The 22,015-nt window shown below is 65.1% G+C and overlaps 1 protein-coding gene across 1 annotated transcript in view; it reads left to right on the top strand.

Annotated features, from left to right (window-relative positions):
• Nucleotides 1-21,695, top strand: part of ARHGEF33 (Rho guanine nucleotide exchange factor 33) — a 52,181-nt gene extending 30,486 nt beyond the window's left edge. Inside the window, exons 6-18 of the mRNA XM_055122144.1 lie at nucleotides 348-469; nucleotides 3,060-3,193; nucleotides 4,379-4,438; nucleotides 4,939-5,160; nucleotides 7,646-7,775; nucleotides 8,753-8,885; nucleotides 9,634-9,717; nucleotides 10,313-10,396; nucleotides 11,162-11,310; nucleotides 12,897-13,052; nucleotides 14,884-15,634; nucleotides 18,038-18,177; nucleotides 20,983-21,695. Coding sequence (XP_054978119.1) covers nucleotides 348-469; nucleotides 3,060-3,193; nucleotides 4,379-4,438; nucleotides 4,939-5,160; nucleotides 7,646-7,775; nucleotides 8,753-8,885; nucleotides 9,634-9,717; nucleotides 10,313-10,396; nucleotides 11,162-11,310; nucleotides 12,897-13,052; nucleotides 14,884-15,634; nucleotides 18,038-18,177; nucleotides 20,983-21,034 — 2,217 coding nt within the window. The 3' untranslated portion in view covers nucleotides 21,035-21,695. The remainder of the gene's footprint in view (nucleotides 1-347; nucleotides 470-3,059; nucleotides 3,194-4,378; nucleotides 4,439-4,938; nucleotides 5,161-7,645; nucleotides 7,776-8,752; nucleotides 8,886-9,633; nucleotides 9,718-10,312; nucleotides 10,397-11,161; nucleotides 11,311-12,896; nucleotides 13,053-14,883; nucleotides 15,635-18,037; nucleotides 18,178-20,982) is intronic.
• The last annotated feature ends 320 nt before the right edge of the window (nucleotides 21,696-22,015 follow it).

Below are 22,015 nucleotides of genomic sequence, written 5' to 3' on the forward strand. Positions count from 1 at the left end.
GGCGCCTCGGAGCCTCCTTCCGGACTTCCCTGTGCCGACCCCGCGGGCTGCAGCAGAAGCAAAGCTCTCATCTCGCGGGGCCAGAGAGAGAGCAGGGGTGAAGGCGCTTGCCCGGCACGTGGCTGACTCTGGCCTGACCCTGGACGCTGCCTAGGGCCCCCCCGAGCAGCGCCAGGGGTCCCTCCTGAGCACGGAGCCCTGAGCACTGGAGGGTGGGCTCCCGCCCCAGTTAATCTCTCATGTGCTCAGCTACCCAGCTGGCCTCCACAGCTCCCTCTGGGCCAGGTGCCACCCCGAGGCCCTCCCCTTCCCGGGCAAACATTCCCACTCTTCCTCTCGCGTCCCAGGAGGAGCTGAGCAACGCCATGTCCATGATCCAGGCCATCACCTCCAAGCAGGAGGAGATGCAGCAGAAAATCGAGCAGCTGCAGCAGGAGAAGCGGAGAGAGTCCCGGAAGGTGAAAGCCAAGTGAGTGGCCGCACTGGGGGCCCGGGGACAGCGCCGGCCAGCGGCCAGTGGGGAACGAGGGGCACAGGCCCGAAAGCTGTCTAACACCAACCTCCCAGGCCGAGTCTGGTTGGTACAACCGGGAGTGAGAAGACAGTGGCATCCGATGGCACCCAGAATCCTAGCTCAGCTGTAAACACGGAGAGTAGGGCAGGGGAGAGAGAGCAGGGCAGGGGAGAGAGAGCAGGGCAGGGGAGAGAGAGTAGGGCAGGGGAGCGAGCTCGGGGGCGGGAGGGCTCGCCGTGTGGGCAGGAGCCCCGGGCTTGGCCGGTGCCGTGTTGTCCCCTAAACACCTCTAGGAATGGCCCCAAGAACAGAGCAGACCCAGGGAGCTAGTGTAGGAGCGATAGCACAGCAGGGTGGGGGGCGTTTGCCTGGGTTTCATCCCCGGCACCACCAGGAGTGATTCCTGAGTGCGGAGCCAGGGGTTACCCCTGAGCACTGCTGGGTGAGGCCCTCGGACAATAACGACAGAGTAACAAGTGCAAAGGCCTATTTAAAGGACTGGTTTAGGGACCTGGGAGAGAGCACAGAGGCGGAAGCACCTGTTTCGCACACAGCTGACCCAGGGTTGACCCACGCCACGTGTGGCCCCCTACACCCTAGCAGGAGGGGTCCCTGAGCACTGCCAAGTATGGCCCAGAAACAAGTAGATAAAAATGTGATTGTTGGGAAGGGGGCCGGGGAGACGGCACAGCAGGCAGGGCTCCTTCCTCACATGCTGGTGACCCGGGTTCACCCCCCGCCACCCTGGAGAGTCCCTGACCCTGTCAGGACTAACCTCTGAGTACAGGGCCAGGAGTGTCACCCTGTGCACAGCCGGGGGTGGCTGAAAACCCAATAACACGACAACGGGGATTGCTGGGCAGAGAGTGTGAGGTTCGAGGTGCTCGGCTGGTCTGCTCTGGCCAGCTTTGAGCCACGTGCCAGCACCACATGGCCCTGAGCAGGGCTGGAGGAGCAGGGGCAGCACCACGACACCCAGAGCCTCACACGAGCCTCTGGCCCAGTTGGCCAAGAATCGCTAGGACTGGCCCCAGGGCCCGCTGAGGTCTGTCCCCGCAGATTATAGTGATTGTGCCGGGGAGGTGGCTAGCGACCAGGTGTATGACTTGCCTGCATGAGACCTGGGCTCAGTCCCCAGCATTGCTAAAGGGAAAACAACTTACAAAAATTAATGCACAGGGCTGGGGCTGGAGCGATAGCACAGCGGGTGGGGCATTTGCCTTGCACACGGCAGACCCGGGTTCAAATCCCAGCATCCCATATGGTCCCTCGAGCACCGCCAGGAGTGATTCCTGAGTGCAGAGCCAGGAGTAACCCCTGAACATCGCCGGGTGTGACCCAGAAAGCAAAAAAAAAAAAATTTTTTTTAAATTAAAAATGCACAGGGGACAGGGGAGAGAGAACAGGAGGGAGGGCACTTGCCTTGTATGTGGCTAGCTTGGGTTCGATCCCCGGCATCCCATATGGTCCCCCATGCACCTCCAGGAGTGATTCCCGAGTGCAGAGCCAGGAGTAACCCCTGAGCACTGCTGGGTGTGGCCGCAAAGCAAATACAAAACCAAAACCAGAATGCACATGGAAATGATGGCTGTGTCTGAAGACTGGGTGGGGAGTGATGGTTTTCTGATAGTCTTCTAGATCTTCTCAGATATTAACTTTTTATTAGGCAAAAACTTCAGCCTGAGTGAATCAAGTCAAATGCCGTCACTAAACATCTTTATGGTGATGCTTCTGTGCTCTTGTTTCCGGCTGCCCCCGGCAGTGCTCAGGACTTACTCCTGGCTCTGCCTTTGGGGTCCTGGAGCCACCCAGTAGCTACTGTCCCCTGGGACCGTGCGCACGGTCTCTTGCACGCAGGGCAATGGGTGCTCACAGGCCACGCATGTAGCATGGCTGAGATGGAGCCAGTTGGGCGGAGTCTCAGAGGCACAGGGCAAAGTTTATCAGGAAAGGCAGCGGGGGTTGAGGGAGAGCCACATGCCCGAGGAGCCCAGCGGGGGCGGGGGGGGGCTGTCCTGACGCTCAGACGCCAGGCAGAGGCAGCTCAGCACTGCTGACACCCTGAGGCGACAGGTCCCAGCCGCTGGCTGAGTCCTCTGCTATTCTGAAAATTCCCAGCAGCTGGGGTGCGCCCAGGGGCCCGGGGCCCTCTAGTGGTCCCGGGCTGTGCTAGGGGAGTGGGCTGGGCCCCCCGTGGGCACACGCCTTGCAGCTGCTCTGTCTCCGGGTCTCCGCGGCAATTCCCACCCTTTTGCTTTGGGCCTTGCCCAGCGGTGCCAGGCGGCCCCAGGGAGGCCTCTCTCTCCTGGCACGGCCAGGGCGGGAGCCTTCGGGCTGCGGCTTGGGGAGGAGAGTGCGGGCCTCAGGGGGCCCACGGAGCCCTGCCCTGTCTGTGTCCTGCACACGAGTCCGGGCACTGGCCAAGCTGAATCCTGTCCGCCTGGTCCCGCCAACCGTTCCGGAACGTTCTGGCGTTCTCCCAGACGGACCCGCTTCCTCCACCCCTGCTCAGCCCCACGCACGCCTCTCCCCGCTCCCCTCACAGGAAGGCCCAGAAGGAGGAGCACAGCGCCCCGGGCCCGGCCCCCGGCAGCCCCTTCCGCTCCATCAGCACCCCCGAGCCCCTGCCGCCCAGCGACGAGTACCCCAGCCTGCTGCCGGCACAGGCCTACGACAAAGGTACCCACCGCCACCCCCGGGGCCGCAGCCTCACCGCACCCCTTCTCCCGGACCAAACACCCCCATAACCAGCTGCTGGCCCGTGCTCCCCCCGACCAGCCTCACACCCCCCAACCAGCACACACACTCACACACACACTCACACACACATACACACATAAACACACACATACACACACTCACACACTCACCCACACATACACACACTCACACTCTCACACACACTCACACACACATACACACATACACACACTCACACACTCACACACATACACATACACACACATACACATACACACACTCACACACACATACACACACTCACACACTCACACACATACACATACACACACATACACATACACACACTCACACACACACTCACTCACACACTCACATACACACATACACACACTCACACACACACTCACACACATACACACACACTCACACACTCACCCACACACTCACACACATACACACATACACACACTCACACACACACTCACACACTCACCCACACACTCACCCACACATACACACACTCACACACACTCACACATACATACACACACTCACACACACCCCTCTCCCCAAAACAGCCCGCCCCAACCAGTCACACCCCCGCCCAGCCCCGGGGCTTGGACATACTCTGCCCCGCCCGGGAGAGGGGGGGCCTGGGCTGGGTTTCGGAGCTGGAGTCCGCAGGCCACGGGGAGCCGGAAGTCTGCCTGAGTGTGAAAGATTCTTTACGTGGGGGCCGGAGCAACTGTTCAGTGGCTTCAACCCCGGCACCCCACCTGGCTCCCTGGCACTGCCAGGATTGACCCCTGAGCACCACCGGGTGTAGCCCCCAAACAAAACAAAAAGAGTCCTGAAAAAGAAGTGGGAGACGCTGAGCCGAGGGCCCAGGTCTGGCCCAGTGACGCCGGCGCCTGAGCAGCCCGCGCCTGCCCGCCCAGTCGGTGTGTGCCCAACACGGACACGGCGGCAGCAGTGGGGACGCCGGGCCCAGGGTGAGGTCGCACCCGCGTGCTTTCCTGCGACTCAGGGGTGCTGGTGGCTGCAGCTCTGTGTCCTCAGCCGCGTCCGGGGACTCTGTCCTCGCCTGGGGCCCTGTCCCCTCGCTCGGGGAGGGTCTGCGCTCGGGTGGGAAGGACGCTGAGGGGCTTCTCCTTCCCGCAGCCGCTGAGTCCAGGGCTGTTCACGTCGGGGAAGGGAACGTGAAGGCCGTGCTGGGCGCAGGTGAGAGCCACCCTCGGACCCCTCTCTGGGTCCGTGTTCCAGGGGGCAGCCCTGGGTTCCGGGTCCCTCTCTCGGGCCCCCCAGTTACCGTCGGGACGGGGCGTCCTCAGTCCCCGGGGCTGTGTTTCCTGGAGAGACAGCTCGCCCACACTGCAGACGCGTCCCCCCCACCCGGCCTCCCTCCCTCGCGCTGCCACCTGCCGCCCGGGACGGAGGCGTGGGCATCCGTCTCCCCTTAGTGTCCCCTGGGAGGGGACACAGAGTCGGCCCAGCCCCCGCACTAGGTGGTGGGGGTCAGTGACGTCCCTGATTTGTCTCCGAGGCTCCTCGTTCCCGGGGCCGGAGAGGGTCTAGGGCAGTGGGGCCCTCCGTGGAGCTGCCAGGGGCCGGGGGCCGGTGGGGTCAGGGCTCTGCCTTGCATGCGGCTGGCCCCTGCGTGCCAAGGGGGCCACTCTCGGCCGGGCCCGGGGGCGGCCAGGACTGAGCACCACGTTTCCCAGGAATGAGCCCGGCGGCCCCGGAGGCGGAGGAGAGCCTGAAGGCCTGCCTGCCCTCGGACACCCCCGGCCCCGGCCACCTCCCGTCGGGGCTGTGGCGCCAGCCCAAGGTGAAGGAGCGGGCCGAGGAGTACGCCACCAAGGACCGCCCCGACAAGCTCACGGAGGGTGCGCCGGGCAGGCACGGAGCACTGGACACTGTGCTCTGCGAGCCCTCCTTGGCGGGTGAGTGCCGGCGCTGACCCGTGTCACGGCCCTCCAGGCGCTGGCTCCAGGCACACTCGGGTGGACAGGGCCAGCGACTGACCGCAAGATCCGGGCTCCCTTGCCGAGTGTCTGGGAGCCAGCTGACATTTTATCAGCCTGTTTTCCAGTTTTACTGGGGTGTGCGTGCGTGTGTGTGCATGCGCCTGTGGGTGTGTGCACGTGTGCGTGTGTGTGCGCGTGTGTGCATGTGCATGCGTGTGTGTGCGTGTGTGCATGTGTGTGTGTGCATGTGCATGCGTGTGTGTGCACGTGTGCGTGTGTGTGCATGTGTGCATGTGCATGTGTGTGTGCATGTGCATGTGCGTGCGTGTGTGTGCACGTGCGTGAGTGTGTGTGCATGTGTGTGTGCACGTGTGCATGTGCGTGCGTGTGTGTGCATGTGCATGCGTGTGTGCGTGTGCATGTGCATGTGCGTGTGCACGTGTGCATGCGCGTGTGGGTGTGTGCCTGCAGTCAGGACCCGACACACCCTGAGAGGCTGACCAGCTCTCTAGCTCTGAGCCACGTTGAGCTTTTACTATTTTGGGGAAAGGTGCCCGGGGCCGCACCTGGTGCGGCTCGGGGCTGTGCGGGGCCCTGAGCTCGGGGGTCACCCTGGGGCTCGGGACCGGTCAGTGCTGCCGGGACTCCCGCTGGGCAGGGTGATACTCAGGGGAGTGCCTCGGCGCCTGCACCTCTCTGCGCCCCGCGAGCCGAGGCTCTGACGCCGTGCTCTGACGCAGTGGCCGGTGGCGGTGCCCGGCTGTCCGACTCGCTTTCCCCATGCACAGAGCGGAGGGTCCCCGTAAGGGCTCCCACCAGCGCAGGGGCCCGACAGTCATTCGTGGGTTCCAGGTGCGGGGAGGCGGGAGGGGGGTGGCGAGGGGACAGGCTCCTGGCAGCGGCTCAGCCAGGGGACGTGCCCTCAGGACAGCCTCACGCGGCATCTGTCCCCGGGAAGCCAGAGTGGCCGCCACGTTTCAGTGCCCCGTGCCCCTGCCTGTGGGCGCCACCCCGCCCTCCCTCTCTCGGGGCTGGGGTGGGAGCGAGTTCGGGCAGCTTCTCCTGGGGGTAGCGCTGTGTCCCAGCTGCCCAGTGGTCTCCTGGTCCCAGATGACCCGTTTCCAAACGTTTCCAAACAGCTGTCACTTACGTGTCCCTCCGAGAAGTCTGTCTGTCCCCAGCTGAGGACTTGTTTCCTTCAAAACCCTTTCGGTGGTGGCAAGAGCCGCGGTCAGCTCCCTTCACGTGTGGCTTGAGGCCCCGTGTGTCAGGGCGCGCACGCGGGGAAGTGGGTGCGTGTCTCCCGCCGGGTTATGCGCCGGCATCTCCTCCTTGCTGGGCGGTGCGGGACCCGCGAGTCATTTCCCCAAAAGCACCTTTTCCTCAAGTGACGGCCGGCCGAGGGCCCACCAGGGCTGGACGCACCCAGGGCCACACAGGCTCGGGCCGCCCCGTCCCCGACCACTCCTCTCGCTGCCTTTGGGAAGAGGCTCCTGGATTTCTTCTTTGGGGAACAGTTTCCCCAAGGGGAACAGGGCGCCCCAGCTCTCACCCCCCAGGATTCCCGAGACAAGAGTCTTAGTTCCCTTTCGGTTCTTCCTCCCTCTCTCTCTCTCCCTCTCTCTCTCCCCCTCTCTCCCTCTCTCTCCCTCTCTCTCTCCCTCTCTCTCTCTCTCTCTCTCCCCTCTCTCTCTCCCCCTCTCTCCCTGTCTCTCCCTCTCTCTCTCCCTCTCTCCCTCTCTTTCTCCTTCTCATTCTCTCCCTCTCTTTTCTCCCTCTCTTTCTCTCCCTCTCTCTCTCCTTCTCTTTTTCTCCCTCTCTCCCTCGCCCTCTCTCTCCCTTTCTCTCTCTCCCCCTCCCCCTTTCTCACCCTCTCTGTCTGTCTGTCTCTCTCCCCTGCGCCCCCACGGGGTCTCTTAAACAAACTGGGGTGTCGGGGTGTCACTGTCTGTACCTCTCCCTTCCTTGGGGGGGTGTGGGGGGCTCCTCTAGGGCTTGCTCCAGGCTCCACCTACTCGGAGTCCCCCTGGGCTTCTCTGCTTTAGCTCCCCCCCCCCAAAGGGGCCAGGGGGATGAGAATGCCAGACGGTGCTCCTGGAGCTGGGTGCTCTCAGCCTGGCACCCTGCTGGCACCGTGTCTGGGCCAGGTTTCAATCCCGGCATTACAGCTCCCAGCAGACCCCGCACAGTGCAGGGGGCACCCAGGGTCTGCCGAACACCCCCAGGCTTAGGTCCATCTCTGACACTCGCTGGCAGTGGTGATGTTTCTGTGTGTGTGCGTGTGCGTGTGTGTTTGCATTTTCGGGGGGCACACCCACCTTACCCCTAGCTCTGGGCCCAGGGATTACTGCAGGACTCAGGGGACCATGTGTGGTGCAGGGGATCGAACCCTGGCCGGCTGCATGCAAGGCAAGTGCCCTCCCCACTGTCCTATGGCTTGGCCCTGTGGTTTGTGTTTAAGCTAAAAGGCAGACGGTGGCTCTGGAGCTGCTGGAGTCGGAGAGGAAGTACGTCATCAACATCTCTCTGATCCTGAAGATCAAGGCCACCTTCCAGGGCTCGGACGGGAAGAGGAACGCCAAGGAGAGGAGGTACGTGCCCGCCACCTGGGCAGCGGGGCGAGCGGCTCCTCGCGGAGGGATCCGGAAAGTCAGAGCAGCCTGTCCCCTGGGAGGTGCCCCCGTGCCCGTGTCCACCCCCACTGGCCAGGTCTCCCGCGGCTGGGGCAGGAGCCCGTGCGCTTGCAGGGGTGCCCAGGGCCTACCCCCGGCTCTGTGCCGGGGGTGCAGGTCAACCCTGCACTCAGCCCTCTGAGCTGTCTCCTGGAGCCTGTTGTGGGCGTGAAGGAGCAAGGACCCCCGTGCTCGGCCCCTGACCACCCGTCAGAGCTCTGGGCGACCCTCAGCCTGAGAGCCCCACGCTCTCTCCAGCCCGCCCTCACCCCTGCTCGCAGGGTCACCCGCCTCTCGTCCCTTTCTGGCCTCTGGGCGGGGGGGGGGGGCGGGCTGTGGCCTCATAGTCAGGGTCCCGCTGAGAAACGGGCTGTTCCCCGACTCCCCTCTGCTTACCCAGGGCTGCCAACACCCACCTCTGGGCAACAGCGCACGGGGGCACTTAGACTGTCCTGAGGGTCTCGGGTCAGCTCCGCACCGCGGGCCAGGGTGAGCGAGAAAGGGGGTCCAAAGGCCTGGGGGTCAGAGCAGCAAACTTCTGTTTTTTTTTTTTTTTTTGCTTTTTGGGCACACCCGGTGATGCTCAGGGGTTACTCCTGGCTCTGCACTCAGGAATTACTGGCAGTGCTCAGGGGACCATATGGAATACCGGGAATCAACCTGGGTCGGCTGTGTGCAACACAGGGAAGACACTTGCTTTGCACACAGCCGACCCGGGTTCCATCCCGGCATCACATGTGGTCCCTTGAGCCCTACCCACTGTGCCTTCGCTCCAGCCCCTAAACTTCCCTCCAAACCCCTCACTGTGGGTCCGAGACTCGGCTCCCCGGGCTGGGAGGGGGGCTGGGGCCCGTCCGGCGTCCTGAGCGCAGCCTGACCCTCGCCTCTGTCCGAAGCCTCTTCCCGGGCTCCCTGCGGTACCTGGTCCAGCAGCACCTGGACCTGCTCCACGCCCTGCAGGAGAGGGTCCTGAAGTGGCCCCGCCAAGGGGTCCTTGGGGATTTGTTCCTGAAGTTAACAAACGATGAGGTAAGCGTCTCGGGAGAATTTGTTTTCCTTTAAAAAATATGTTGGGGGGGCGGCAGGGGGTGGGACTCAGCCTCACACTTCCAGGGGGCGCTTCTGCCTCCGAGAGCGCTCACCCAGGGGGGTCCTGGGACAGAGTTTACAGAAGCAACAGAGGCCACTTGTATGGGTTAGATGTGTTCTCTCTCTCTGTCTCCCTGTGTCTCTGTGTCTCTGTGTCTCTCTCCACTTGCACTCGTTCATACCCGCTCTGTTTGCTGACCATGTTCCTGTGGGCTCACAGCCTTGGAGTCTCAGAATCGTTTTCTCAGGGGTGGGGGCGGGGAATGTTCCAGAGGTGACTAAGGGGGTCTGAGCACTGGGCAGGGGCGGAGGCCGGGAGCGGCTTGTTCATGGTCTCCTTTGGGGGGACGGGGCGGGAATGAAAGTGGCCGAAGGATAAACATGTGTCCTGATTGTGTGACCATTGCAGGGGTCGGACTCGCTCAAGGCAGAGGCGGCGGTGGTGTGGGGGAGGGGGAGGGGCCGGGCCACCCCTGGCCGCCTGCGGGCCGTCCCCGCCCGCCCACCCGCCCGGCCTCGCCCCACTCTCCTCAGAGCCCGGCCGCTCAGCCTGTGCCCTGAGAACAGAAGATCCAGCCTAGAGAGGAACCGGCCCCCAGCCCGAGAGGCGGACACGGCGGGCACGGGGCCTCGTCCAGGGCCCTGTCTGGACTGGCCCTCTCAGCCCGGGGTCTCTGTGTCCCCCCAGAACAACTTCCTGGACTACTACGTCGCCTACCTGCGGGACCTGCCCGAGTGCATCGCGCTGGTCCACGTGGTGGTCCTGAAGGAGGTCAGTCTGCCCGGGCGCTGCTCGGGCCACAGTGCTCCACCCTCCGGGCTGGGGCAGGGCTGGAACGGGCCGCTGACATGGCCCCTGGGGTCAGGGGCCCCCACCCAACCGGAGGGCCAGGGCCATTGCTCAGGACCGGACCCTGCCCGCTTCCTGGCAGGTGCCCGGAGACAGGCTCCTGGAGGGGCCGCTGGCGTCCCTGCTGACGGGGACATTCTGCATCTGGGCCTGACCAGGCAACAGGGGCCACCCCGTGTCCGGCGGGGACACTGTGATGGAGCCCTGGCCTCGCTCCTTGGAGCAGTGCTCGCCCTGGAAGCACTGGGCTCTGCCCCCTCATGCCCCTCCCCAGAGCCACCCCCCCACCCTGTCCTCGTGTCCTCTGCAGGTCAGGGGACACTGTGGGGACGGCTGCGTGCGGCTGCCCAGCTCAGGGGTGCCCACTGCTGTCTGGCCCGGGGTGAGAGGGGGCGGGGCGGGGAGCACTGTCTCCTGAGCCCTCCCACACAGTGCCAACCCCGGTTGGCCGGCCCCCCCCCCCCCGGCTGTGGAAAGAGCCCCTCGCTGGGCAGGGGGTGACCCCTTCTCCCCTCAGGGTGACGAGGAGATCAAGTCGGACATCTACACTCTGTTCTTCCACATCGTGCAGCGCATCCCCGAGTACCTGATCCACCTGCAGGTGAGGCCCCGGGCACGCGGGCCCCGAGCCCCCCGCGGGCTTGTGTGGGGCGAGCTGGCGGGACCATCGCTCAGGCGCAGCTGCCCGCACAGTCCCCAGGCCCTCCCCCTGCCCCCACCCCCCACCAGTACTTGCCCAGGGGACCCACTTAGCGCTGGGGGCTGGGCGGGGACTTCAGGGGCCAAGAGGCTCCTCGCCTGTTCCCGGGATGCCCCTGGCCGCCCGGCCCCGAGGCAGGACCCTGGCCAGGACTGACAGGGACAGACTGTCAGCGCGTGTGGGCATGTGACTAGGGAAGGAGAGGGACAGCGTGAAGGGTGCCTCTCACCCCCGGAGGTGACAGAGCAGCCCACCCCAGGGCCCGCCAGCAGGACGGAGGCACCCGACGGAGACCAAGGGACCGAGGCTGGGAGGACAGAGGGAGTGGGGGACAGGTGGGGACAGGGATGAGGACAGGGATGGGGACAGAACTGTGCCCTCCAAGCCCAGTGCTCGCAGGGCGGCGCCCCCCTAGCCTGATGCAGGCGGGGCAGGGGCTGGGGGCGACCGTCTGGGCACTCCCTGCAGTGAGCGTTGACCAGAGTCCCAGAATCTCCTTCACGAAGCTTCTGATGCTTCACTTCATCTGCTCTTGGGCTTGGGGCCCCGCGGGCGGTGCTCAGGGACCACTCCAGGCGTGGGCAGGCCCCGGGCGGCCGTGCCAAGCCCCGCCCCCGGCCCCGCCCCTCCCGGCAGCCCCCCTCACCCGCGCGTCTCCGCCCCCAGAACGTGCTCAAGTTCACGGAGCAGGAGCACCCCGACTACTACCTCCTGCTCGTGTGCGTGCAGCGCCTGCGCGTCTTCATCGCGCACTACACGCTGCTCTTCCAGTGCAACGAGGACCTGCTCATTCAGAAGCGCAAGAAGCTCAAGAAGTAAAGAAGCTCTGCGGGGGCGGGCTGGGGGCGGGCTGGGGGAGGGGCGGCGCTGCTCCCCGGGGCCCCTCCCACACGCAGCCGCGCGCGGGGCTCTGGGAGCACTGGCGTTGGAGCGCAGGAGCCAGGGACGTGCCTACCCACTGTCCTAGCTCCCTGGCCCCACTTTTTCTTTTCTTTGTAAAGGACAATTTGTACGAATTTTTATTCCTGGATCATTTTCTGAGGCAGGTTTTTAAACTCTTTTGAAAGCTCACACAGTATGAATGATTACAATTACATCTCATCCACTGACCCTAGGTAAGCCACTAGTAAATCTTTTATTTTCTTCTCTTTTTTTTGGTCACACGAGCAACGCTCAGGGCTTACCCCTGGCTGTGCACTCAGGAATCACTCCTGGCAGTGCTCCGGGGACTGTATGGGATGCTGGGAATGGAACCCGGGCTGGCCACGTGCAAGGCAAATGCCCTACTTGCTCTGCTATCGCTCCAGCCCCACTAATAAATCTTTTAAAATTTTGTTTTGTTTTGCTTTCGGGCTACACCTTGGTGATTCTCAGGGCTTACTCCTGGCACTGTGCTCAGGGCTTCCTGCTGAGGGCTCAGGGTACCATGTAGGGTGCCGGTATTGAACCCAGGTTAGCCACATGAAAGGCAAGCATCTTACCCACTGTACTATCTTACCAGTCGCTTTAAATTTTTTTTTTAATTTTAGTCACTGTCATTTACATTTTACGGAAGTGTTGGTAATACGGTTTCATGCATACAATGGTCCATACAACAGCCCACACCCGTGTCTTTTCCCTCCACCCCCTCAGGGATCACACCCTCCCCCCACACCAACTCCATCTTTCCTGAAGTTGATGTTTTTTTTTTTTTTTTTGCTTTTTGGGTCACACCCAGCACTGCACAGGGGTTACTCGTGGCTCTGCACTCAGGAATTACTCCTGGCGGTGCTCGGGGGACCCTATGGGATGCTGGGAATTGAACCTGGGTCGGCCATGTGCAAGGCAAATGCCTACCTGCTGTACTATGGCTCCAGCCCCAAAGTCGATGTTTCTTGGACTCACTGGATTCTAAACTGCGGTTCAACTCATTGACACTGGCACTGAGGCTTGTCTTTCCAGCCCTCCGGCAACTTCCCTACACGAATCCCACTTTCTCTTAACAAGCTCTCAGTGCTGTGGCAGTTTCCTGTTTTCCAAACTGACCAGTGAGCTGTCGGACATACTCTGTGGCACAGTGTGTCCAGTGAGAGCCACGTCGGCGGGAGCCATGAGGCTCCCAGACGTGACGGTTGCGAATGCTCTCCACGGAGAACAGCACCAGAGTGCGGTGTCGGGCTGCGGTGAGGCCGCCGTGAGCAGGTTTCACACAGACAGGAAACGGGGGACAGGAGGAAAATGGAACCATTTCCCTGGGGGTTGAGTTTGCCAGCTCGAGCCCCGGGCAGAGGGTGTCCCTGTCCGCCCCACATCAGCCAGGCTGCCTCAGGAGCTTGGGGACACGAGGGAGGGGGGAGCGCAGCGGGTGCACCCAGGGCAGCCCCACACGCTGAGGGTCACCGTCCCACCCTCCCTCCCACAGGTCGTCCATGGCCAAGCTGTACAAGGGACTGGCCTCGCAGTGTGCCAGTGGTCAGGACGCGGCCGCCGCGGGCCCCGAGGCTGTCCGGGACAGTGGCCCCCACCCTGAGGAGCTGCTGCAGCCCTACCCGCCCGGGCCTGGCGGCGGGGCCCTCACGTAAGCACCTGCGGGTGTGGGCGGGCCGGGGCGGCAGCCTGAGCCAGTGTCCCCTGCCCGGCTCCCTCCCATAGGGCCACTGCCCTGGGTGGGGGCCCCGCGGAGGAGAGGTTCCCCGAGCGTCCTCTCTGCTCCGGGCCGCAGTTGCCTCTGCTGCCCCTTCCAGCTCAGCCCGACTCTCACACTGAGCTGCAGTTCACACTCGATAAGCCTCGTCTTGGCCTCTTTGGGGTCAAGGCTGCGCTCGCTACAGGTCCAGGACTCATTTTGGCCTGGAGGAGGAGGGTGCAGCCAGAGGGTCCTGCCGGACAGCGGGGCTCCTGGACAGTCCTGGCTGTGCTGGCTGACCCTCCCCAGGCAGCGACTCCCCTTGCACTTGGTTACCTTCAAGAAAACACACACGTGATGCAGAAAGCGGCACCTCAGCGGTGTTCACGGGAGCTCCCGGCTACCCCCATGGGCCACTCCTGGCACAGCGCAGGGAGAGCCTCTGGGCACTGGCGGGTGAACTGGCATCAGCTGTGCGCAAAGCAAGTGCCCCACCCGCGAGCAATCTCTCTGGATAAGGCACCGCTTCTGCTGAGTGACGTGAAAGGTCCCGTCACTGTCAAGTTTAGGACGTCAGTAGCAGTGGTTAAGAGAACAACTGAGGGGCTGGGGCGACAGGACAGCCAGGAAGGCACTTACTTGCCCCGCACACAGCCGACTCGGTTCAATCCCTGGTGTCCCTGAGCACAGAGCCAGGAGTCGCCCCTGAGCACTGCGGGGTGTGGCCCAAAAACCAAGGGGGGGCAGGAACCAGGAACAACTAGTCAGCAATGCAAAACAAGCCTGACTTTCCCTCCCCGACTCCATCGCTTAGTGAGAGATGAGGTGACCAAGGGCAGAGAACGGAGGAAAGAGATCACTCGAACCCTGACGAGCGTGCATCGAGCCGGGCAGAGAGGCCGTCCCCAGAGCTGAGCTGGGTGGGCCTCGGGCCAGAGGGTGCAAGGGGGCATCTGATGTGGGGCGGCCGAGCCCAGCACAGGGACCCTGAGCCTTTTGCTGGTCGGAGGCAGGAGGCCACAGCGGCTCTTTGGGAGGGGGCCAGGAGCTGCCAGTTCATGGTCTCCTTTGGGGGTGGGTGGATTTGGGGCCCTTTCCTGCTAAGTGCTTCAGGGGTGACCCGGTGATGCTGGGAGTGGGGTGGCCTCCTGTCGGGGACAGTTGGCAGCACGTGGGCAAGCGCCTGACCCCTGCACTGCTGGCCGGCACTTGGGCTGTGCCAGTGCTGGAGCCAGGCCAGGCCGGGCACCACTGACCCTCGCAGGCCCAGGACATGGCCTTTCTGCCCACGTGCCAGGCAGACAGAAGCACCAGGTTGGGTGGGTTCTGGGGCGCAGTCCCCACCCCCAGGGCACCCTGAGCCCCGCCCCCACGGCCCCGGGGGATGCCGTCAGCCTGAGCTGGGAACACACCGTGAGCCGTAGGGGGTCCCGCCCGCTTCACCCTGGGCCTCTGGGGGAAGTCAGGGTCTCAGCCCAAAGAGGCTCCTGGTCTTTTTGGTTTTAGTTTTGGGGGCCACACCCGGCGGTGCCCAGGGCTGGCTCCTGGCGGGCTCGGGGCCCAGCCCCACCCGCTGTACCGCCGCCCGGGCCCTGGGTGGGCGCCAGGGCTTGTGGGCTTCATGATGCAAATGACCAGGGCCACAGTTCCAGTCCCCAGAGTCCCGAGGCTCGCGTCCCCGACTGTGCCCAGCGGGGAGAGGAGCGGGCGGGTGGGGGCGCGCTCCCCCGGGGCGGCCGCCCCGGCCCTAAACCCCCCTCGTGGGTCCTTGTCCCCTCTGAAGGCACCTGCTGGCCCCCGCCAAGAAGGGCCCGCCGCCGAGCCTGCTGGAGAGCCTGGCGCCCGCCAAGCCCGGAGACTGGGAGCCCGACGGCCGCAAGCACCCGCGGCCCGAGTTCTGCGCGGCCGAGCCCGACGGGAAGGCGCTGGCCGGGCCGCTGCAGGCCATCCCCGAGCTGGACTTCGAGCCGGCGCCGGCCGAGCTGGGCCCGGCCGAGCGCTCGCTGCGGGGCGCGGCCGAGCTGCTGGCGGACGCGCGCGGCGGCTTCGTGGCCGCCGCCTACGACGAGTTCGAGTACGGCGGCGACCTGTTCGCGCGGCCCGCGCCCTACGACGACGAGCCCTTCCCCGCGCCCGCGCTCTTCGACGCCGGCTCGGCCGCCTCGTCCGAGTCCAGCCTGGACATCTGCTTCCTGCGGCCCGTCAGCTTCGCCGCCGAGGCCGAGCGGCCCGAGCCCGCGCGGCTGCCCAAGAGCGCCACGTCGCCCGCGCCCGGCGCCGCTGCCCACCCGCTGGACGCGGCGGCGCAGGCCCACGGCAAGGCCAAGCCGCTGAGCCGCTCGCTCAAGGAGTTCCCGCGCGCGCCCGCGGCCGACGGCGCCGCCCCGCGCCTCTACAGCACGCGCAGCAGCAGCGGGGGTCGCGCCCCCCTCAAGGCCGAGCGCCCCACGCCCCCGCACGCGCCCGCCCGCGCCGCGCCCCGGACCTTCTTCCCCCAGCAGAGGTCCCAAAGCGAAAAGCAGACCTATCTGGAAGTAAGGCGGGTAAAGTAACGCCCCCGCGGCCGGCCGCGCGCAGGGGGACCCCGGGACACGCGCCCCGCCCCGCGGACGCCCCCCACGGTCGCGCGGGCTCGCGTTTCGATGGCCCCGCCCCGCCCCACGCCCCCGAGAACGGCCCCGTCCAGCTCGCTGCCCCCTGGCGCCCTGCTAGAAGCGGGGCAGGCAGGGATCCCGTCCGTGCCCGCCCCGCGAGTGGCCCTGGGCGAGTGGCCCGCTGACGCGCACTGCCGGCCTCGCAGCGCTGCCCGGCCCGGGGAGCGGACGGGCAGTCAGGGAGGGGGACGCCCTGCTGGCCAGGGGGATCGAGCCTCCTAGAGGGTTCGAGAAGATGCGCAGTAGCTACTGGGCAGAGCGGGAGGCTCGCCAGGAACGTGCAGGCGGGAGCGGCGCCTTCGCGGCTTAGGAAGCGGCCGGGGCGGGAACAGCTTGGGGAGCGGCCCCCCAGCTCCAGGGGCCGTCTGCAGAGGCCCCGTGGGCTCCGCGGCTGAGACTTAAACCGTAGATTTATCTAAGAAGCTGCCAAATGCTTTTCTGTCCTGTGCGCACTGTAGAGCTCCCTGCCGCGGCACAGACGCAGCCCGCTCCTCAGAAACCTCCGCAGGAGGCGGGGGCGGGTCTGTGGCCGTTGGCGGGTGTACCAAGCACAGGGGGCCCGGCTGGGAGCTGGTGCTCAGACCCCCCCCCCCGCCCCAGCCCTCAGCATCGCCGGCCGCTGGGCCGTGTGTGGGAGGGTCGTTTGGAGAGACCCCCAGAAGGGAACAGACGGAGGCACGCGAACAGACCACGGCTTTGCTTTCAGTTATCAGTAAATTTTTCAAACTTGCAAACAGAGTTCACTTCCTTCTTTCTGGTTTTGGACACGGTTTTCTTTCTCCAGGAGTAAACGGGGCGGATGGCTGGGAGGCCTGGAGAGGGGCCGGGACGCTAAGGCTGCGCGTGCACCTGTCTGTCTGTGCCTGCGCGCGCGCATCTGTGCCCGCGTGTGTGTGTGCGCGCGCGCCTGCCTTGGGGGAGCCGCTCGCAGAGTTTCAGTTGAGGGATGGACCCTTCTCTTGCCGGCTCCGTCGGGGCGCCTTGTGGGGCGCCTCCTGCAACAGACGCAGCCTCGCGCGCTGCCCTGGTCCTGCTCTGGCTCCGAGAGGCCTGGGAGGCGGCGGCACAGCCCGCAGGGCGCGTCTGGCGGGGCGCGGCTCTGGCTCGGCGCAGAGTCCTTTTGTCCGTACAACCGGCCGTGCTGTTCCAAAGTGAGGGCCGGTGTGCAGCCGCCCTTTGTAAAGTAGGTCAGACCCGCGCCCACAAATACCAGCCGGCACCCCCAAAGAGAGTCCCCTGAGCACACCCCAATTCCCCACCTCTGAAACTGTGTCCCGGATGGGGTCCGTGAACGCAGAGCCAAGCCTAGCCGACCCCAGGAAACAGGAAGTGCAGGCGAACGCGTTGGTTTTCAAAGCCAAGAGGGAAGGAATCCCGGAGATTCTGGTTCAGGAATCAGCCTTTGGGGGGCGGGGCTCCCAAGCACTGCGGGGGAACCTGGGGGCTCGCTCCTAGCAATGTGGGGGGTGTGTGTGTGTGTGGGGTCAGTGCTGCAGACCACCGTGGCCACACCCACTGGCTGCCAGTGTCCAGGCTTCATCCTGGGGTACCCAAACCCTGCACCCCCGTAGCAGCCGTCTCCCGGACCAAGGCCACTTGACAGTCCTTAGCGCTGAGGAAGTCAGGTGACCGAAACCGCAGGCCTGTGGCTTTGTGAGGAGTCTTGATAGTCTCAGAATCTCCACACATCTGCGAGCCTCAAATTAAGTCTCTAAACGATACCCAATTTCCTGAGACACCCCCCCACCTCCACAGTTCCCCAGCCACGTCCTGGAGTGTCCGGGCCAATGTGGGGGAGAGTCCTTCACCCGCTTAATGGGCCCACTTGAGGGGTCTCTGAGGCTACTCAGAATTGTTCGCTCTGTGTTTTTGTTGGCAGTGCTGGGTGGGGGTGGGGGCGTAGGACATCACCCGTGTGGGGCACACGCCTCTAGAGCAGCCGGGAAGGACGGGCGAGCACCCTTACCGGGGGTGTCCCATGGTGTTCTGGCCACAGCACTGGCCCTGCAGGCAGTTGAGCTCCCCTCCTCCCTCTCCCCCTGCATCTGAGTCTCTTCACCCGCCCCTGGGTGCTGCCTTGTCCTAGTCCCAGCACTCGCCCCGCTGCGGCCCAGCTAGCGCTGTGGGAAAGACCCCTCTTTCCGCCGCTGAGGTTTGCGTCCCCTGGAAGGGGGTGTCCGCTGCTAAGGTGCCGAGTGAGGGAGGTCAGCAAACTGTCCCACCGTCCCGAGCCGCAGGGCCGATGGGCGGGAATCCCCAAACACCCCTCTCTTGTGTTTTCAGGAGATGCATTTAGAAGACGCCACCAGATTCTGCCCAAAGGATGAGAGAGAAAGTGAACAAACATCTTTCAGCGATCAGAACCCCAGGCCAGACCAGAAAGGGGGGTTCCGCAGCTCCTTCCGCAAGCTCTTTAAAAAGAAGTGAGTAGCCCTTAGACGCGGCATCGCTGGCCCCGGCTCAGGCGGGCGCCTGCTCCCTGCGGTGGCTGCCTGCCCACGCTGGCGAGAGGCACCCCGCTCTCTGCCCCCCGAGTCAGGTCCTGAGAAGGGGAGGAGCGGTGTGGGGTAGGGGCTGGATGCGCGTGCTGGGGGGCAGCGGAGCCCCGTGCTGCAGGCTCATGACCTGCTGGGGCATGTCCACCCTCCAGCAAGGCGCCCGGCCCCTCGGGCACACCCGGTGTCAGCAGGGGCGGGCGAGGCCAGGGACGCTGGGCGGGTCTGCCTTACCCCGCGGTGAGGTTGTACGCAGGAGCCCGTGGTGTGGTGGAAGACCCGCTCGAGACTGTTGGCGACGGTGTGTCTCTTCCGGGGGTGCTGGGCAGCCCCCTGTGAGCGCTTGCGGGTCCCCGGAGGAGCCCTGCAGGCACGTGGCTGTGTCCCCTTCTGCCGGGAGAGGCGTTAGAAGCGCGCGGGCGGGTGGGCGGGAGAGGCCAGACGCAGCCTGGGACGTGTTTAATTTCTTTGCAAAGCCTCTGTGAGGTGGAGGATGCATTTTGTGGCGACCGAGGCCCTGCGAGGGTGCCCCGTGATCCCTGCTGCCCGGGAGGGTGCCCTGGGCAGGTGCGGTCTGGGTCGTTGGAGGTCGGCTGGTGCCCACCGCCGTGGCCTTGGCACCTCTGCCTGGTGCCTGCTGAGCTGGGCCTGGCTCTCTGTCCCAGGTGGTCCCTCCTGCATCACTGGGTGCTGACCCCAACAGCCCCGGGGTGCTGCCCGTTGGTTCCTCTGCCCTGCCGCTGCAGGGGGTGCTGCCCGTTGCATGCCCGGGGTCACCGGGGCCACGAGGAGGACGCAGCGTGACCCAGAGCAAGCCGGAGTTGCCTTTCTTGAATGGTTTCCTTGGGGACCAAGCGTGTTGGCCAACTCCCGCTCCAGGGCGGGGGCGGGCAGGGAGACTCGGGGGCGCCCCGAGAGGCACAGCCTGTTTCCTCTTGGTGGTCAGGCGCTGCCCGGCCTGTTCTGTGGTGGACACTTGGGCCAGGCTGGTGTGAAACGGGGTGCAGGCGGCCGTGTGGAGGCCGTGTGTGGGCGGAGCTGGGCGGGTCCTTCGTCCCGCGTGCCAGCGCTAAGCCCTCCCGCCGCCGGGCCCTGCGCCTGGCACCCGGGCACGACCTGGCCCGTCCTGTCCAGCCGCTGCCCGTGTCCCCACTGGGGGTGCAGGTCTGTCGACACTGACACCCTTTCTGTATCCCCAGGGGCCTGTTTGGCTGGTGGCCCCACACGCCCAGAGTGCTGCTCCGGGACGAGGCTGGGCACGGAGCCAGGGGCCGCGGCAGCCCCGCCAAGGGGTTCTCGTCCCTCTGAGGCGGGGCGGGGCCACGGCGCAGGCGGGGGCACGCCTGGCCCAGGCAGAGCCATGCGTCGGCCCGAGTAAGGATGACCTCGCCTCGGGCTTGCGAATGCCAAGTGGCTTTAAGCAGTTTTAAGGAGGATTTTTGGAGCCGGGCAGAGCCTTAGTGCGCCAGACGGACGCTGGACGGAGTCTGGAGCCGGCTGGAAGAGAACGGCCCTTCTAGAAGGATCTCTGTCCGAGCCGTCCCGCAAAGACCGCCCCGAAGCCTGGGCACGCGCTTCTCCGCCTCCCACGCACACCTTGCATACACGTGGACAACTAGTGCTCTCGGCCGGGCAGAGGGTCAGTGAGGCCACTCGGGGGTCAGGGACGGAGAGGGGCAAAGCGCAGGGCCCCGAGGCCACGATTCTCTGTGCTCGGTGCTCAGTGCTCTTTCTTGGTGCCTGGGGCTCCCCGCGAGGCCGCCCTCCTGCCCCCAGTCCCAGCCATACCTCCTGCCCCAAAGCCGAGCCAGATTTGGGTCCCCTCGGGGGTCCCTCCGCGTTCCCTGCACCACCTGCGGAGCCCGCTGGGGGGCCGGGGGAGGGCCCATGGGAACTTCAGCCTCCAGTGCTCCCACGTCCCGCCCCGGGCCTTCCCCTCTGGGGTTCTCTCGTCTCTCATTGCGTCCCCCTCTGAATGCTAAAGTAGAACACAGTTGCGGGGGCTACTTCTGGGGCGCCTGGTGCGGTGTTTCTCATGAGGTCACTCGCTTCTGGCCAGTGCGAGAGGAGGGAAACTCGCTGTGACCACCCCTGTGTCCCGGGGCTCCGGGCTGACTGGCCAGTCTCTCCGGCCGCAAAGCCCTTCCCGAGGCCACAGGCTCTGTGCGCTGGGTCCTCTCGGTCCCTTCCCAGGGCCGGTCTGTGCCCAGCTTCCACTTGTCCGAGTGCCCACGCTGCTGTGGGCCCTGGCAGCAGAGGGAGGAAAGGCGGCAGGTGCTGGCGGCCCCCGGACAGCGGTCTGGGCGGAGAGGGCAGGCGGGTGGCTTTCCTCGGCCCCTTCCACCAAGCGGTGCCTGTCCTGGCTGGGGACGGGCCGCTCCTGCCCCCGGCCCCACGGGTCTTTCCCAGGACTGTGTCCCCAGCAGCCGTGCCGCGGGGAGTGTCCGGGGCCGTGGCCTCTGTCCAGCCCCCTTAGCAGGCGATGAGCCGGAGATGCTGCTGCATCTCTCGAGGCTCGAACTCGGGTGTTTACGCGGCTTACACTTGGTCAGCGTGTGCGGAGGCTGGAGATGAGTTTGCAGCCGTAGGCAGGAGCCGGTGGTGGCAAGGACGCAGCCCAGGAGGACAAGCCCTCAGCAAGTCGCAGTGAGCGCAGAGGCGCAGAGAGACGGGCCCAGGGGGACGGGGGCTGAGCAAGGAAAAGAGACAGGGCGATTTTGGCATTTGTTTCAGAAATGGGAACGCAGCTGGTGAAGATTTCTGTGGTCCCTGGGGCTGGTGGTGACATCAGAGCTTTCCCATGTCCAGGTAAACGCTGCACAGTTGCATGTTAGAACCCCCCACGTCTGCCGTGTCGGGCTTTGGAGAGAGGCTGCGGCTCAGAGGGGCCAGGAGCTGGGCAGACCCACGTCTTGGGCTGGCCTCAACTGCAGACACAAGATGTGTGGCAGGAAGGAAGGGCAGCAGGACCAGGAACCTCACCCCACTGGGTGTGGTGGCCTGAATGTCAGTGGGGTCCTGCGGGTGGGCCTGGCAGACTCTTCCGAGGAGAGCCCTGGGGGCTGGGGAGGCAGGAGTGGCCCCTTCCTTATGTGAAGAATGGGCTGACGGACAGACTGATTTTCCTCTCTGCCCTGGGGTTAGTGACGCGCTTCCTGCTGTCGGCGGGTCAGGGGCCGCTGGCCACCCAGGCATCCAGTTGCTAGTGGGAAAATCTGGTTGTCGCCAGGCGTCGGGATACCAGGGTTTTAATTTTTGTGTGGAGCTGATGTCTGTCCTTGACTCATGCCAAGGGCTTGTATGAGTTCTGCCCCTTCGCCAGTGAGTACCACAGCCCGCAGAACCCTTGTAGGTCAGTGACGGGAAGGAGCCCGCCCCTCTCTGGCACAGAGCACCCGCCCCTGACTCCTCCGTGGGCCGTGCTGGCTCGAGGCTGTGCCCCCCGGTCCTCAGCCCCCACCCCAGGCCAGGCTTCCTCCTGCCCAGAGCACCCAGCTCACTCACGAGGGGCTCTTTCCGGCAAGCCCCTCTCCAGGGCCCCGGGCCGAGCTCGCTGGGTGGGTGCCGAGATGGAACGGATTCCCAGCAGGCCGAGCCAGGAGAACGCGAGAAGGTGCTGCGGCCGGGCCTCAGTCGAACCCACTGGGGCCATCGGCTGCTGACCGGGCTCGTCTCCTCTGGCTGCCCAGATGGCAGGTGGTCTCACTCTGGTCACTGTGCTTCCTACCCAATGTAGCATGTGTGTGTGGCTGGCTTCAATAAACCT

The sequence above is a fragment of the Sorex araneus genome, chromosome X (assembly GCF_027595985.1).
Source record: "Sorex araneus isolate mSorAra2 chromosome X, mSorAra2.pri, whole genome shotgun sequence".
NCBI lineage: Eukaryota > Metazoa > Chordata > Mammalia > Eulipotyphla > Soricidae > Sorex > Sorex araneus.